The 18,954-nt window shown below is 44.5% G+C and overlaps 1 protein-coding gene across 1 annotated transcript in view; it reads right to left on the reverse strand.

The window, feature by feature from the left end:
• The window catches only part of gli2a (GLI family zinc finger 2a), an 89,063-nt gene that overhangs the window by 64,908 nt on the left and 5,201 nt on the right, over positions 1–18,954 (reverse strand). Inside the window, exon 2 of the mRNA XM_030112123.1 lies at positions 3,192–3,331. Within this exon, the coding sequence (XP_029967983.1) occupies positions 3,192–3,306 (115 nt within the window). The 5' untranslated portion in view covers positions 3,307–3,331. The remainder of the gene's footprint in view (positions 1–3,191; positions 3,332–18,954) is intronic.

Below are 18,954 nucleotides of genomic sequence, written 5' to 3' on the forward strand. Positions count from 1 at the left end.
TTCTCGGGTATCGGGAAAGACATTATTGATATGGTGTTCCAAAATGTTACTGTAGATGACACTTGATAGAACTGATTCCCTTTTAGCACGGGGGATACAAATATGCACGTTGGGCTGTTAAAGATGAAATCCATCACGTTTGGAGGCTTTGGGAGCTACTTGTTGGATGTCCATGTAACTTGATCCACATCAAAGGAGAACATAAATGCACAGAATGCATTGTGTGGAACACTTCAGCTCACTTCGATCCGCCAGGACCTCACGGCACGGCGCTGTGAGGCATTTTTCTCTCTTTTTATTTTTTTCTTGTTAGAATACTTGAAGTTTCAGGGGACGGATACTCCGATTCTTTGGACGGAGGTGGAGGGCCAAGGAGTTAAACCCGAAGGGGGCACAGAGGTCTGGCATGAATGCAGTCATCCCTGCATAACCCCGGCCACGGAGAGCCCCCACCCCCCTCCCGCCAACTCTTACCCGCACGGTGGAAGCACAGCAGCGTAAGAGGCTCATTTAGGAGCACAGAAAGAAAGGCAGAAATCTCTTTCTCAGGAAGATTAGTGGCCCTCCCTTTGGAGTAGGCCTGTGGATGGGGAGGGACGAGGGGCTGGCTGTGGTGGGGGTGTCTATTTTTCTCTGCCAGGAGGGGCCGTGACCCACTCCAGAGCACCTTCTACAGAAAGGCCCTGTGGCCAGCCAGAGACCCCGGTGAGTCGGGGGGGGGGGGGGGGGGGGGGGGGGGGGGCTTCGGCCGCTTACCCAGGATGACCATGATTAACACACCGGCTCTTATCACAAACCCTCGCTCTTCCCCAAGACAGACTCATTATACCGGAGCTCTCCTCTTCATCCATCTACGCTACAGCGAGCATTTCGGACGGTCTGCTGTCTGATGCATTTTCACGAGGAAAGACTGGAGCCAGACTGCTTCAAAACTGACTGCAGGTTTAGAGGAAGTAAGTGTTGACAGAAGGAGCTTTATTCTCCCTCTCTCTGCTTAGATGCATCACTGTTGTGAATAATTATCTGTGGACAATGTGCTTTTTTATGATGAAGAGCATCAATCATTTTCTACACTTTTCAGGCTCGGGGCCAAATTCCAAGAAAGATAAATATGCCACACCGTGCATAGCGGAGAAAAAAGAAAAATCTGTGTTACTGAGCGTGTCTGCTCCACTGGCCTGGTACAGTCAACACCGACGTGAGCGATGGCTGAAACATTCTCTGAGGCAAACTTTTCGTGGATTACTGTAAGGGCTGCGAGGCAAAGTTTGGCAGATCTTGAGCGATTCGGAGGAAGACAGCAGAACTGCTGTGTCTGGTGTGAAGGCAGGGATGAGGAAGGCACATCAATCACAGGTATTCCTTTGAAATCATGAGAATGTTTTACAGTCCTGGAAGCGGGCGCCTAATCTGAACACATGTTACTCCAACATGGTAAAAGCACAAGCCAACGCAGACTCGTAAATCCCAGGGCCCCGGAGTCGGGTTGCACAAAGCCTGTGGAAGCACGCCCTGTAGCAAGACAGATGCAGGCTGTCACGCAAAATGCGGGTGCCCATTTAAAACCATTAACAAGGTCCCACGGAGCAGGCCCGGTTCCCATCATGAGGACTGAACCCGGCCGGGCGCTCGCCCCCGCCTCGCCCTCGGACCCCGACACACACTCTCATTAGAAACCAGACACACTTCCATTCTGTCTCCGCACTCGGAGACGCAGACAAGTTCAACAAGGCAAGGCAAGTCTCCGTGAAACACAAGCAAAGTGAGCGCTCATGAAACAAGTTATGAGTTTCGTGAGCAGCTGACACATCGGATTACAGCGAACAAGACGTCCTCAGGATGTTTCTCCTCCGGTTACACTATTGTCTGGTGTGCTCAGCCTTTCCATCCCAGTCTGCATGGTCTGGAGTGCTTCACAATTTTTTTTTTTTATTTTTTTTTTTCAAATGCAAGTAGAGTAGCAGAATAAATGGCAAAGTTTTCATGAAAGCTGCTTGATGTAGTCCCATATTTTGTTGTTTGAACACGGGTGCTATTTTGAGAACTGGTACAAATGAAAATCATGGAAATTAAACGTAAAAGAACATCATTAACATCTAATGTCCTACTTTTACTGTGCTCTTTTGTGGCGAAGTGAGCTTTGTGATGGCAGGCCACCAGGCCCTTCATTAAACAGTAAGTGAACGGTGCGCTCCGGCAGCGGCCAGCGCGTCTTCCTGAGGGGGCTCAGTGTCCACCACCGTCTCCACAAGCAGGCGTTAGTAATTCATAGCACTGATCTCTCAGAGGCCCCAATAAGGTCCCCCAACCTCATTATGAGGAGTTTTCATCACACATCCACTAATGAAAACATGAGCGCTCATCTTTTAATTATGACCCCCTCATGGAGCCGAGCCGTGCACAGCCTGTACACTCGGCCTCACCTCACAAGCACAAATAACCCCTGATGGGTGCCGAATGGAGGTTTTCAATCGAGCAAGGTTACAAGGAGTCAACCTCCACACAGTGGTCATTGCCGCGTAAACGCCTCTTTAAGTCATATTGCGGCGTGAGCAATATGTTTTGTTTGGTTTAAAAAAGAAAAAGCCGGCGTCCCCTTTGTGGAGGTGCCAGTGAGGACGCAGCGAAACGCCCTAGTTTCTCGCCACGCATCCCTAAACAATTAATGCCCGCGGCTCCTCTCGTGGCAGGCCACCAGGCCCATCATTAAGCAGAAATAGCGCTGAAGCCACAATGTCATACAACATCTTGTTTGCATTTCAAAGGTGCCTCCCTCCTCTCAGCCTTTTTGCGCGAGGCCTCTGATAAACCATGTCGTCCACTGCTACGCCAGCCATTTTTTAGTAATTCATGAAATTTACACTCGGGAGGTGAGAACAAGGTCTTTCGGCCTCATTATAGCATTTTTTCATCATCCATTCTCTGACATCTCTGAAACATGCGGCCCCCATGTCTGGGTCTAACTCTTTTCATGTGCCACCCAGATACTTATGTGAGTAGCCATAACGTCTCGGTTCACTGCACTGCAGACTACAGAGTAATCCAACGGAGGAGAACGGAATCTGCATATGGGAGTAGTCTTATTTGATCACGTTTGAAAGAAACGTTTCTGTTGTGCTTCGTTTTTCTGAGCTAAAATGCAAATGGCTGTGTAAACTCTCAGGGTACAGTCAACGAGAAACGAGCTTCACCTCTGGTCAGCGTGGTCGGCGAAGGCTTCTTCGGGAGTTCGGAGAAGCTGCTTCCATCCAGGCCGGAAGCTTTGCACTCCTTCTTGTCGGAGGCGGCTGGAGCTGAAGTTTCCATGTTGCTCTTCGATTTCCGTCACAGTCTAGAGAGGTGATAGAAATATGGATATGCGGTCAAATGACGGAGGCAGGAAAGGTGGACGCAATAGCAGATTCACACATTTTGAATACACAGCAATAAAAGCTGAAGTAATGAATCTGTGGTGGAAATGAAGAATTGGAACATTTCTTTTCATTCCATTAAGTTGGCATTACAAAAATGGGCTCAGGACAAATGAACATTAAATTTTAATTGCTGCGTTAAGTAAAAACAGTTGCAGCTGCTTTTCAAAAGCGGTGCCATACTTTCACTGTCTTCCCTCTGGGGCTGAATGATTTTAGGAAAAGATCTCATAGCGATTTTTCTGGCAGATGTTCGATTTCAATTCGATATATATCAATATTTCTTTTAATCAAGCTTCAATGCACAGAAACATTACATCACACCATCAAAAGAAATAAATGCTATTTACTCGGATGCAAGATGAAAACTAAAAGTTAAGAATGCCTTCCAGCCTGTATTTACTGCAGAGAAACATGCACGCGCATTCTTTAAAGTCCTTGATTAACGGTAGTGTTTACAGCTGAAGAGCTAAAAGAGCCGCCTGCCTCTGACGTGCGCACGTTTTTCATCTGGACAGTGTGAATAATGTCAGGCCAGACCCTCAACACGCACACAAACTTCTCAGTCCACAGAGCCTCTCCTGTTCCCACTGTACGAGCCAGCGGCGCTCTGCACTGAGGTCTGAACCGCGCACGCCGAGTAAATACCCCCTCAATGGCTCGGCCACATGCCACTTGTTTGACTTGGTGGGACCGACAAGATCATCCTGTGTTGAGAGCAAACAAGAGCCGGTGCTCCCGTCCACCCCACCCGCCTCGCCGCGCTCCACCCGCCCGGCCTCAAAGGGAACAAGTCATTCCAGACCGCGCTCGTCGCTTTCCCACCTGCTCCCAAACACCGGTGGGAAAACGTCGCGTCGGCCCCGACGGGCTGCTGAGACGACGTTACGCCGAGGCCCAACAACTGCACGCAATCAGCGGGGGTGACTTGACTCTTTCACAAGTGCGAGGAGAAAGAAACGGCGTGATGGTCTGAAAACCTTCACAGCCGTGTTTTATGACAACGAACGAGCGCCTTGGGTCATCTAAATGAGGCACGCCAGTCCTTTCCTCACACCTGCTCGCAGCAATGGGACGTCGGTGGATTAAAACTTACTGAAGGCGTGAAGGAGAAATAAGTTTTCTCTTCCAAATCTTATAAACTAAACATGTTTCTGATTGACTTGATTCCAAACGACAAAAATACCCTGAAACTCTTGCAAACAAAAGTCATTTTAGGCTGCAAGAAAGACCCAAAAAAAAAAGACAAGAGCTTATTGTGGCACACTGTCGCAGTGGACGGTGTGTGTCGTAGGAATGCTGGGGATGATACCTCCTGGTCACTGGATGTTCAGGTTGCTGCTAGTCCAAAGTGTGAAGGGTTGTTTTTGGTTCCATGTGGATTTCCAACATGTCATCCTTCGCTGTGATCTGCGTTCACTCACACAACCGTGCCTGTGACCCTTCCGAGGTGCCAGTCGCCTGTCATTGAGCCAGTGTAAGCCGATTAGAGGTGGGCGGCTAACAGGTTTAGGCTGCATCTGCTTCCTTTTATTATCAAGCCAAAAAGTGGCCGAGCTCACCACTGAAGATCCTTCTAAGTCTCAGAAAACTCTTCCTGACAGGATTTACATATTTCCATAAGTGGGCTTGAAATTCTGTGTCAAACTAGTTGAACTTAGAGCTGAACGCGAGTGAGAAAGCCGTGGAGGCCACAAAGAGGGGAGATCTTCAGGACAGTGAATGAAAAACACCAGGACTGTGCCTTTGTGTGGATAGTTTCAAACATAAATATATATATATTTTGGCACAGAATAGATTCTTTTTTGGTTAAGTCTTTCTTTGCTCAAGATTTTCTTCTGTTCTAAAATGTCACACTGTGAGCTCAGGAATTATATAATTGTGTAAACATCTGGCACCACATTAATAGCTGTTTCCATGCTTTTACGCCGTGCCAACTATTTGCTTTCCAATCGCCTCTGAACCCTGAGCCAATGTTCGGTTTGGAAACGAGCACCTGCGAAGGTCATTTATGTAGAAATTATGTAGAGGAGAAGAAAAAAAGCAGGTGCAGGTTTTTATCTGAAACCAATGTCAATAAAAAGCTTCATTTTTAGTATGTTTTCCAGAAAGTGTCCCAGACTTCACCCTCAGCCGCTCAGCCCTGGACCATGTGGAGCAGCGGCGTTGCTCTCCACCCTCCCTGCTTCCACCATGCCTCCCCGACAGACCAGGCCCACGTTGACAGGGAAGCCCGGCTCTGACGGGCCGGTACAGGTGTCAGGAACCGAGCGGACAGATGGCGGGGGCCAAAGGCGAACAAACAACAAGGGCGCACTTCTTTTCTCATCTTCTGGTTGGTTGAGCAGCCCACAGCGGCCCGGACGGGGTAAAGGGGCTCCTTACCCCGCCCCTCCGCTGCCATGTGACCACAAAGCCCAGAGACTTCAGAGCCCAGGATTTACCCCCCACAAAAAAAAACAGACGCATGAGACACCAGACCATTAGATTAATATGTGACCGAATTACGCCTGAGACACAAATCAGACCGACGGCGCCGAGGGATGCACTGCTGTTTGGGCGTCTTTTAATATTTTTCATTTATATCATCAATCAAACGACACATGGAACTGGCATCGGTGATTCATTTCCAAACTTTGAATAAAAACGATTGAAAAATTACAGCGTGAATGAAGTAATTTGAAACTAATTTGAAAGCTCAGTGATCAGCATCTTAGGTGCTTCTTGTAATTGTTTTGGGTTTTTTTTTTTTATATTAAAACCACCACAGATTTTCATTTTGCGTGTTTGAAGCGGGAGGATTTGTGCAAGAATAGAAAAGATCAAATATTAATTTCCTTTTGACTGAGCATCTCTAAAACTGCTGTGTTGAGGATAAAGACTGTTCAGGGAGGTCTGATTCGATGGATGAGCTGTGAAGGTTAATGCTGGATCTGACTGAAAAGTGTCAGAATACACAGTTTCTCATGTGGCAACGAAAAGAAAAGCTTCTCTCATGCTGGAACAGCATAGCCTATAGTTCTCTTTTACCTCAATCTAGGCCTGGGTGATATGACAAAAAATGTTATCACGATATAAATTTTCTTATCAGTCGATATCGATAATTATCACGATAATTGTCAAATCATTTGTTCTTTCAAATTTGAAGGCTGATTCTTGACCATGAGTGAAAGTTGACAAAACCAGATGCTGCTTTTGTAATTTAGCCCGTCTTTAATGTCAGAAAATGACAAACTACTACACAGCATTTCACAAATATGAGGAACATTGCACAAAACTAAAAGTTAAAATGCAGAACATTGCACGGTGCCGAAAAACATGCTGTAATGAGGCTTTGTTGCTGCTTGGGCTCAACACTCAGGGTTTACGCCAGATCTTTTCAGTCCGGGCGCCCCGCCCACGCTAAATTCTGCAGCACCCGGACAACGAACATGAAAAACATTATAGTATAATAGCTAAACGTTTGCGGCTAATATTAGCAGTTGCGCTCAATCGATTGAGCTGGACGCTCCGCTACGAGTGAGCGCTGCAGAGCGGCAGCGCCGCCCCGCTCTGTGCCGCTTCGACACTCCGTGTGAGCAGCGCACTGCTCGGCATCGCTCGGCTAAAATCAAAATACCACCAAACAACTGAAGATGAGGGGCCTCTCTTGTCTACGATTCTTTCAGCATGCGTTGAGTGGGTCGGCTCGGTGTAATCCTCCGTCGCATCATCGCTCATTTTGGCTGTGGTGTTGTCCTTTAGCTTTCATGCTCTGTGCCAGCCGCTCTGGTCCTCCTCACCTTCTTCTTCGCATGAATGTTGGTCGAGAACTAGCGTTCATGTCGCATTAGCGCCCCCCTTTCTCTGGTGTTTGGGTGGTGTAATTACAGTTTAAATCTATCGACTTTTATCAAACGTGTTTATTATTTCTATTGACAAAAATTATATTTCAATAATTATCGCTTTCGTTTTATCACCCAGGCCTACCTCAATCTATCCTATCTAGCCAACATTTCTCAGGAAACAGCTACAGAACTGTCTAACATTTCCGTCATTTATTTTTTTCAAATAATGTAAAAAGATTGGCCAAAGATGATTGTGTTCTTTACATTCAGACACAAATTGTTTTGTTTCATTCTGCAACAAATGCCAAACTGGACTTTTTGTTATAGCGAGAGATGTTAAAAACATTGATTCTGCAGAACATGTTTTAATCGCACTGAGGACACTTTAACAATTTCCTTTCTGGTAGTCAGGTTGTTTTCATGATTCAAGATGTATAAAAAAGCCTGAGCAGTGGAGGCGAACAGAGTACCAGAGATCGTGCATCTTAATTTTCCTCTGCCGGCGCTGGAGCTGTAACGAACTGTCCAGACTTGCCACTTCACCACAGGAGGCACCGGAAACGGACTGAGGTAATGGTGAGAAGCGACGTTATACTTTCTGCTGCTGAGGTCAGCCTGAAATCATGAGAAAGTCAGAAAGTTCCACAGCATCCTGCCACTAAACTGCATGAATGGGGGAAAAAACAAAGACGCTCAGACTTCAGTTGGCTAATTATCTCACTGTGTTTACATTTTTCTTTTTTTTTTTTTCTTTTTTTTAGGTCAAACTTCATCTTTTCTTTTCTGCGGACTTCTTTCTGTTCTTTTACCTTCCACCTCCCCCTCCATCTCGGACTGGCAGGACTTTTGTTATGAGACCCGGTGTGTGTTTTTCTTAGCGCCTCGTTCAGTTTCAAGTGTTCCTCTCCTCCACTACCGTTCAACAGCTCCCCTTTCACCAACACTGAAAGGAATGCAAACACACATCAAAAGAGGCCCTCTCATTTTGAAGATTTCCAGGCTTTGCTCTTCTTACTTTCTTCCGTCCTATCTTTCATTGAATGCAATCCTTATGCTGGTAGGCTCTCTTTCCTGGCAGCAAACACACACACACACACACACACACACACATACACACGCGCGCGCGCATACACACACATTTCACAAGCGCCCCACCAACTGCTGTCCCACACTCTGCTCGCTTGGCAGCGGCTCAGGGAGGAGGACGGCGGGGGTCCGCTGCCCCGATGCCACCTGCAGACCCCTCCGCTCAGGTTTCCGATGCCGGGACTCAAATAACAACCACCAAAAGCCAAAATATGCTTTTGTTTTACATATTTCTGGCTCTCAATCACAGGCGCCATGATGTTTTGGAGAACTGGTGAAGTTTAAAAGCTGCTTCTGACACCGTTTGATTTGCAGATTTCCTGCAGTGACTAAAAGGGGAGCGACTCCAAGCATTAGCTCACTTAACCGACTTAATTTATTGTTCCTGAAACATTTCAGCAACACTTTGTATATACTTCACATTGTTTATATATTTCACTGCTAATTCCTTTTTCTAAGTATGATTCAGAATTCTGGAAAATGGTGGATTTCAGTCAATTCCTAATCTAATCTATTTAGCTTCAGAAGGAAAAAAGTGGTGAACTGTCAACTTTTTCCACAATGAAACTTTAACAGGACACTTGTTGCTTCAATTTAGAATATTTAGTTTAATATTCTTCCAACCCAGTAGTGAGTGAAGAAACTGAGATTCTGCCAATTAATATGAGACTGTTCAATTCAGAAAACACTCTGAAAACAGTCAAAAATGTGCACATTTTGGAGTGAAATACTTAAAAAGCTTTGCAATAAAAGTATTGCTTGCATCAACTTTAAGTCCTTAACCACGATGAAAGTGGTTTTGCAAGCTTTAAATCTGTATAAGTAAAGAACACGTTTGAAAAACTAGTTGCCATTTTTTAATGTTTAAACTGTTTCTTAGTTACTGCATTGTTTAAAAGGCAAACAATACTGTAGTGAATTAGAATAGAATAAAAGGCCTCTATTAACATACAATGTGGCAGAAAGCTGCACAGTGCAAATGAAAAAAATGTAACAAACAAACAAAAACAGTACAATATAACCAAGAAAATGCAATATGGCAATTTGTTCTTAGTTACAATTTACATAAATAGCAAACCAGTGGGTCATTTTCGTTGTTGTTGAAGATCTTTTCCCCCGACGAATAAATGTGGCGATGATTCAGACAAAAACACCCTCCCAGCTCTTCTATGTAATTTTCAAGTGTAATTCTAAGAGTGGAGTCTCTGAAAAATTATGTTCTGTTGAGAGTCATCACATTTTTTTTCCTGTAAACTTCAGAAATTAAGAGTTTTCCCTTTTCCCAGTTGTCACTGAATGCACCATGAATGCTAATTAGGCACACCTGTAGCTAATCAGCCTCAGTACACCTTCACAGCAACAGGCGGAAGAAAAAGTAGTTCCTTTAAACAACCTCAGAAAAAAAGTCTGGCAAGTTATGTAGTACGTTTCTTCTCGAATAGAAAAGAAGAACATCTTCAAAATAATTAGCTTACATGCAGAAGTTGATTTAATCATGAGTTGATCCTGTAACATCAGATTTAGTAACCAGTGGGGACTAGTTTCTTTGGATCAATCCACACATGACTCCAGCATCACAAATGTCATTACAGCAAAAAGCTTCAGGAAATGATTACAGAAGACTCTACATTCATCATGTGATTACTATTTAAAACTAACTTGGAGGTTTTGTCTGAAACAAAAGTTTTCAACTACCAGGTAAGATGATGGGGAAACGTGGAGAAAGAGGCTGAAAATGGCACCAATGTTAAACTTTTTGCAGTACTGTTAATGTTTGCAGAGTGAAATACATCTGTTAGTTCTTTTATAAATTTTGAGCATTAAATTTGTCTCTGATGTTGTTTTCGAGGGCTGACTGGATCAGAGTACACACTGTGGAGTGAGAAAGAGGACTGGGACCAAACATGACATATTTCCGAATATTCTTGGAAACACTGTGACAACAAAAGGTAGGACTTTTTCTACGTTCTTATGTTTGGTTTTGTTGATGCACCCAGCCTTGAGGTGCAGGTGTTTGTTTCTGCTGTGTTACAGTGCAACACTTGCATACAATAGTACGATGTGCAAACGATTACATGGCTGAGCGTGCACACGTTGAGTTATCTGTGTGGCGTTGGACAGAAACCCTGTTGTTATGTGCGTGTGAATCTTGCTCTTTGTCCCACTTGTTGCAGAGAATTTATTTGACATTGGCTGATTAACTGTGGATCTCGCATTCGTGATTGGTTGTGGTCTAGTTCTTCCTCTTGGATGTTAGATTTATGGCTGCTGAGGCATCTCTGCTGTGATCCATTTCTTGGATGTATTGTTGTTGATATGGTGTTGCCCTCAGTCACATAAAGTTTCTTTTGCATGTTTACCAAGTACCCATGAGCACACACACTGTTGTAAACTGGACAAACAACCACACGACACACTGTCACACTGTTTAAACATGGAGTCTTTGCTCTGAAGGAGTCTCATTTGTAAAAATTTGGACATATCTGATTAGTAGTGATCAAACAATGTGCGACAGTTTTCAAATGTCTGATGAATGAGTTTTTCACAACTAGCTGAAACCCTACAAACTTTAATTGTTTTTTGTTTTTTTTGTTTTGTTTTGGGGTTTTTTTGCCATGCCACTTTTTTTCCCACCATTATCTGGTGAATTCAAGTTTAATTTTTGCAGCTGGTGGTTAAAAGTGCCTGTGTTGCAGGTTGTTAGTAACTTGGCCCAGAATTTTATGTTTCAACTTTATTTAAAGAAAAGTAAAGGAAAATGTTCATATCGTGTGTCACCATTTTGAAAAAATATCAAGGTATTATTTTTAGGCATATCGTCCTCAGCTTGACAAATTTTGGTAATGAGTGAACAAATCAATGATAGCCATTGGAGGGACTGAATATTTAACCATAACAAAAACAAGCAATTCCTGTTTTTAATAGGACTTTAAATTTTGATTTTGTCACATTCACAACATTCATAACGTGCTGAAGAAAAAGCAGCGAAGGTCGTTGGGCCTCAGTGTCGGGGAGATCTACAGTTTCACACTCAGTTGTGTTCAATAGGGTGAAATGTTAAAATCACAAAAACAATGTTCATTGAAAAAGTGTCTGTAAACTATCATTTGAAGACCAATTACTAAAAAGCCAAGACAAAGCGCAGCTTGGATTTCCCTCACTTTATCTCTTCATTACTTAACCTGGAAAGATGCAACTTCAGACCATCGCATGCCTCCTGAATACGTGTTTAAAATAAGCCGTCGGTTGTTCTGATAGGGGCAGTTATTCAAGTAGAATAATCATGAAATGAACTGACAACCCGTCCAGTCCGTGCTAAAACTCCCCGGTGCCCCGAGCTGAGCGTTTGCCCCCGACAGGTCTAATTTACCGGCGGACAGGTGTGAGGGCGCGGGGAGGTCGGGGTGACAAGTTTCACACAAGCTTTTTCTTTCACTGAGCTTCAGTTGTGACTCCAATATGTCCGACTCCGTAGTGTCCTCGCATTATACAAGCCGAAAAAAAAAAAGAGCAGTTTTTGCCCCCACATGTCTGGAGCTTAACCGCTTTGGACAGACTTTTCTGCAACACTGCAGCAGCCGCACGAGGAACCTTTCATTTACTTCGCCAAACGATCCCTGCAGTTCATTTCCTCCTGCAGACTGAAGCTCAGTTTAAGTCTCGGCTGCTGAAGCAAAGATTATTTTTTTCTTTTAACCACATTCTAAACTTTCACTTTTAGTTTGCCACAGCTGAAACTGAGCCAAGCTGCCAGCGCCCTCCAGGACTTTCTGTAATAACCACTACATTTCTGTTAGGTGAGACATGCAGACACTTCTGTTCATGGAGATGTGAGGGAAAAGTCGTTGGGCTGGCTAAAAGTTCAGGTTTCCTCCAAGTTGTACATGTTGTTTAGGCGTAGTTGTAAGCCCAGATGTTTTTTTCACTTGTTGGGAAGTACTGGTCATTAATGGCCACCGAACAGCTTCATCTCTCCACACCTGAAGCTATTGGTTTGCATACATTGCTCTTGTTTCTGTTCAGTCTCACAGCTCCAACATGGTTTTGAAAGGTAAATGTGTGGGATTTACTGGCTATATTGTGAAAACAGTAAATGGACTTCACTTATGTAGCAAATTCTTACTGCTATGGAGAACTTTACGGTATTTGTCATGGAATATGTCTGTCAAATGTCAAAATATCAACAGGAGGAGAAAGATAATTGGTACCACAGCATCTTAACCACGAGACGTTTAGAGCAGCAGAGTTAGCTCGCTGTCGCTCATTAGTTTAACTACTCAGCATGAAATTGAGACTTAAGTACTTGGTTAGTACCTGTACTTGTATTCATGCTTGAAAAAAGTAGTATCGATGCGTCCCATGTTTATAATTTAAGTGTATTTATTATCTTACAGTTTATTTACATTTTAACATTTAAATTTTTTCTCTTAAGAAGTGCATGTATTGATGTCATTTTAGTATTTACCATTGCAAATGCTAAATACACTTGTCTGCAATGTTCAGGCTAAAGTCAATTCTACATATATGTTTTTTTTTTTTTTTTCAATTAAACAAATATAAGTAACATAAGTGGGACTTGAACCGATGCTGTCAGGATTGGAAAATAATTCAGTTTAGCGCCTGAGCCACAGACGCTTAAAGAGTCAGACTGGTCCTTCTAACTGCCTCATTAGTGTGTCGAAGTTTCAAAAAGATGCTCAACTCCCAAGATTCTTCCAACAAGAGTGCCGTGCACTTGAAAGTGGAAAAAAAATGTACGACCAATGTTTGAACGTCCTGCGACGTGCAGATGAATTGAACATTTGTACATTTTCCAAAGACCCAGAACTGTTCCGGTTCAGAAGGTCCCGCGGCTTTGATGTGTTGTGGCATAAATCTGCGCTATCAGTGCAGAACATCCCATATCAGACGGAGAATGTTTTTGTTGACAGACGATACAACGGAATGGACGGACGGCGAGCTTCAGAGACTTCAGAGGGGAGGACAAGTTAAGGCGAGGACAGGCGCATTCTCGGCGGGTGAATCACTTGTCTGTGGAGGGAGATCCCGGTGAGGATTTGAAGCTCAGGTCTGAAAGGTCAGGAGGTAGACTGAGAGAGGCCCCTGACAGCAGCACATTATCCATTAGTCCGATTCAGAGGTTGAAACAACATCACTACAGGCTGCCACACATGTATAGATCCCGGTCAGTCAAGCGGGAAGGAGAGCATTACCCCAATGTGCCTCCTCACAGCAGGGGGGCAGGTCTTCCACAGGGGGAGGGACCCTCGGTGGGATTCCTCCTCTAAAGGTCGATTCAGGAAAATGAACTAAAGATTTCATACACTGCATGTAAAAGTCCTGTTTTCAATCACAGCTGTAAAAATCTGGACATTTTTAAACTACTTCCTCCGCCAAATTCCAGTTTTTAAGGAATCTCTTCACCGTTCCAAACTTCTCAGTCTACATGCGGCACTTGAGGATTGAAATCCCCTGTCAGAGCCCGACCGTCCAGTGAATGGCAGAAGATCGAGAGCAATGAGAAGCTAACAACTGATGTAATATAAAAGGCATCTAAAACAGTGGAGGAAAGCCCTGTGGATGAGTTCTTACCCCACCCCTGAACCCGACCTTTCCACCTAGTAAAGGCAATATCCTGTGGTTGATCTCTTTGTCTCCTTCAAACAACAGAAAACAGATGTGGACCTCATGGCCCATATAGTACATCGTCCCCAGCAGGGGATAACTCTACACATGTGAATCTTTTTTTTTTTTCTGTCTCAACGCCGACGGACGGTGAAAACGGGAGTCCCCCCGGTCCCGCTGAACAGAAAGCTATGCTTCCTCTACAGGCATTCGTCATCCTCACACCCCCTGAAAGACAACTGCAACGTTCAGGAATGCAAAGTGAGCGTTTCAACATTAAACTATGCGAAAGGAGAAGAAAAAAAAAAGTCAGGTGCATGTCAGTGTTCATCATCCTTCATCCATTCATCCTGAGGGGAACACGGCATTTTCACAGCAATCCACTCCACGGCTGTCAAGACGTTTCAGCCGTCAGCCTGTATGGCTGGACTGCTCTCCCGAAAAACTAACAACTCCGACACACCTTTGAGCATATCTTTTAATTTACATAATATACTGTATTTGCTTTCTTTTTCTTTCTTTAATTGAGTAATGACAGAGTCTTTCTGTGGTGACTGGCTTCTAAATTTCACATGGGTGTGAATGTGAGAATGTGTGACTGACTCAGCCTTGAGTTGGCCTGCTGACCTGTTCAGGGTCCCTGAGCCCGACGCTCTTCAGCATGTAGCATGTAGCATGTAGCATGGCTCGGTGCTAACAGATCCACTGAGCAGTCAAACAAATCAGGCTAATTCTGCTGGTTCAAATGTCTCTGGTGGTTAAGTTGCTGGTGTTGTACGAACTATCCTCCTCCTCCTCCCCTAGTCTGTTCTGTGACATGGCCCGTCCTCTCTCACGTACTTTCAGGTTGCGTTGCTGCCACATGACAGGAAGTACCTGCTGGGTTGTATCAGGGATCTTTTTATGAGGCGAAGTGCTCTGTGCAGTGCCAGACGCAGTACCCTCCACTCGTATCAATGCATCCCGACACTTCAGCATTAAACGAGCATATCTCGGTAAACCTGACACATGCACTGGAATAACATGCAAACTCTGCACAGAAAGACAGGAGCCCAATCTCAAACCAGCCTCACTCATTGTGAAGTAGGAGTACAAACCACTGCAGCACCATCTGTCCTGAAGAGTCACCAAAAAGTTCACAAAATAATAATTCACATGAAATGAAGAGGGGGGTCGTCTCTCAATCGGAAGGTTGCAGGTGTTATTCCCTGTCTGTCCACGTGCCAAAGTGTCCTTCAGCAAGACATTGAACCCCAAACTGCTCCCAGTGGACGGACTGAGCCTCTTGCATGGCAGCTGATTTCATCGTGAAAGGGTGAATGTGATTTCCAATGTAAGGTTAGTGGTGGAAAAGTGGAGAAATCCATTTACTATTTACCAAAATAGAGTTCTTCAAAATCTTGAAAAGGATTTTCATGGCAGATCAGATGAAAGTTGGTTATTTTTCACTCGCTCTCTTAAGCCATCGTCTGCGGGACCAGCATGTTGTCACACCGAAACACTTAAGAGTGGAGATGTTTTCCTCAAGATTACACAAATTGGCCTGCTTGTTGATTTATGTTCCTGCAACAAAGCTGAGAACCAAGTTCAAATGAAAACCACAGCATGTTTCACAATATGTGATCGGCCCTCTCCTCACTTGCTCAGATTCAAATCTCTTGGAAAATAAAGTCTTGTGTTCAACCCCTCCATCCATCCGGCACATTCTCCTCCCAACACGTCACAATGTCCCTGTTCTGATCACTACAGCCGCCTCAAAACAAATGTTGGCTGATTCCACATAGATTCTACAGGTTCTTTGTATTGTATCCACCAGGTTTCTATTGCTTTTTTTAGACAGGAAAGGGGAGGTTTGTATATATTCATGAAGTCAATGTTATTTTTAAAAGCGTCACTTCACTGTAACTTTCAAAAAAAAAAATTCTATATAATCCCAATAGGTTAAAAATGTTTCCATATACATTGAACCACTTTAAATGATTTAACTATTAAATCATTGCATATATAATTTTGAATGTCAACCAATAGTGTTTACACACTTTGGAGTCACAGCTGAATGAATACCACAAAGTCCGCTCTGCAGCTTTATAATGGAGGTGTGTGTTTGTGCGTTACAGCCTCAGCTGTCGCCGGTGCCACATTGCAAACAGCAAAGTGGAGTCGGCTTCCTCTCTGAAGCATTTGGCCCGGGTCATTCACCCTAAATGTGTTGTTAGCACTCACTCTCAACTGCCTCAGCTGTCAATAAGCTCGGCGGCTACTTAAGCCATGCCGGCATTGTGTGTATTTGTGTGCGTTATAGATCGCACTGATAAGTTGGAGAGAGAAAAAGTTGGCCAACTCAAAGCTGGTCAACCTGCTGCACTGTGGGGAAACTGCAGAGTTGTTTTGGTGATTTCAAAGCGCCTGTGGATGTGATAAGTGTTGAGTGTGTCTGTGGCTGCACGTGGCTGACCTGTTCACACCAGCTGCTGCCGCTTCCCGGTCCGATCTCTGGCCTTTGGCGACAGAAAGGGACTCCCTCTCCTTAAAGTTATGCGTCTGCACGCCTGCTTGCTGAGGATGAATCTGTAGCTGCTGCCAAAGCACATTTCCAGGTGAGATTTTGCTTCAACTGCAACAACCACTGCTGAAACTCATAAAGCAGGCCCGGCGAGCAGTGGGATAATGTAATGATATGAAGAAGGTGGCGAACTGACCACATTTGATTCATTCTTATTCTTAGTCAATACATTTTTGCATGCAAATGATAAAATGCACATATTTCCATTCCATAAACTTAATTGAATTTGTTTGCTATTTACATTAAATGTTTCACAACTATCATAATTTAGTAAGAAATTTGCTACAATTTGGCCCTCGTGCATAGAATGGAAGCGTTGTGACAATCATTATGATCAAAGTAGTTTATCCCTGTTACAGACGGTAAAACCTAAACGTCTGCATATTCTCATTTATTGAAGTGGAAAGTATCTCAAAGTCGCTAAATCAAGTCAACTGGACTGTTTCGACAAGTCAGACCGGTCACGGAGACAAAAAGAACAGATGAAATGATTTTGATACGGGGCTGAATGTTTTCTAAGATGTTTGACCAAGTCGACTTCATGAAGGAGGATTTTTTGTCACATTGTCTTTAAATCCTGACAGTTAGCGGTAAATACAATTATCTGCACGTTATCCGAAGTGTATAAAGTGCATCTATAATCTAAACGAGTAATAACCACGCTTTCCAAGCTAGAGGGTGGTTGAACTCACTCTTGGTTCACATGATTCTAATATAAATATGCAATTTTGATTTGGGAGGGCACAGATGACGATTGTAGGAATTCTCTCAATGAGCAACAAGCCTGACAAACAATAATGACATGTGGCTCTTTTGTATGGAATATTGTACAGTACATTCTTAATTTATTTTGTATTTTTGTATCTCGAAATAAATTCATTCATTCATTCATTCATTGTCACTTGGAATCACAGTAAATTAGTAATATGCATATGGTTCATGAACGTTGCTTGCCTTGTAAACCAGCCCCGCCCACTCCTCATCCGTTTGGATTTTGGAGTTGAGCTCAGTCTGGGTAGGAGCCCATAGAGGGGGATTTCAGTCGGTCTGAAATGGCCGAGCCAATCAGCGTTGCCACTTTTTGTTTTCAAATTTTTTTTGGCGAATTCCGGTGGCTAAACCGGAAGTGACGCTATCGCTGCGCGTAGCGGAGATGATGGACTTTAACTTTAACCATCGTCTGAAAGCTGCAATCAGTAAAGTTATAGCCAAAATACCAAGTATTACAACAATCAAGCAAGAGTCTGCGCCTGGTGAGTTTCTAACAGGAAAAGACGTTTTCGCTTGTCTTTGCGTGTAGGGAAGCTAGAGCTAATGAGCTAATGCTAACCCTTAGAGAAGCGAACACATTTTGATGACGTATTTGTTTTGAAGCGCTGATTGGCTGAAGTACGCTGTCAGTCAATGGAGTAACCGACGCCCCCTGCAAGAAGTTTCAATGGGCGCCTATCCAGACTGAGCCCAACTCCAAATCCAAATGTGGATGAGGAGTGAGCGGGTCTGGTTCACGAGGCTAGAACGTTGCACCAACTCCTGGAATAAGTGTGTCATAAGTTGCATGGCTGTCAACACACAAATGTTGGCTAAAAGAGGTGCAGAAGCTGCGAGTTGAAGACCACAACCTGGTTGTGCTTGTTTATATCAGAACTGTATTTGTAACTGCGTGTGGTGCTCAGGTGGTAATGCCACCACGTCACCATGCAACAAGTCTTTCACGCTCCTCAATCTGCAGGCCCAGCAGTGTGAGGCCTGCTGATGAACCAGTGTGGACTTCCTGCGATCTTCACTGCTTTCACCTTTTGAAATCGCCGGGTTCACTCCGGGAGCAGCCCGACGGCACAAAGCCTCGCGTGTGAAACGGCCGAACGCAAATACGAGCAACCGCCGCGTTCCTCGTCCCGCTTTCCCTCTAATGAGCTGATTACAAAACATGAGTAAACTTCGCTTTGGACAAGAGCCAAGGGGGAGACAGGAGGGAGGAACAGAGAGCGGAGATGATGGAGGCAACAGCCATGTTAGGGAGGAGGGGGGGATGGCTTCAGAGCGAGCTGCTAAAGACAACCACATGTGTCTATATCCAGGCTCGACTCGCTTGTCTCGGGCTTCTATCTAAGAGGAGACTGTGGCCTGGCGCTGAATCAGCACGCTGTGGAATCTAATATTTCCATCTTATGGAAACGTGAGAGAAAGAGCCCAGCGGATCTGCCCTGGAGGCTGAACAGACTCGGAGCGACGGAGGCCCCCGGTGTAAATCATAACTTACAAACCCTCTCCCCTTCCCCAACACAAACCCCAGAGTCACGAGCACAAACAGACCTGACTCCCCCTCCTCCTCCTCCTCCTCCTCCTCCCTCTGTATGACGGCTGCATTTTGTTGCCCGTGGCCCCTGCCTGGACCCCGGGCCCAGCCTCTGCATCCGATTAGGGCCGGCGGCAAACATGG

The sequence above is a fragment of the Salarias fasciatus genome, chromosome 16 (genome assembly GCF_902148845.1).
Source record: "Salarias fasciatus chromosome 16, fSalaFa1.1, whole genome shotgun sequence".
Classification (NCBI taxonomy): Eukaryota; Metazoa; Chordata; class Actinopteri; order Blenniiformes; family Blenniidae; genus Salarias; species Salarias fasciatus.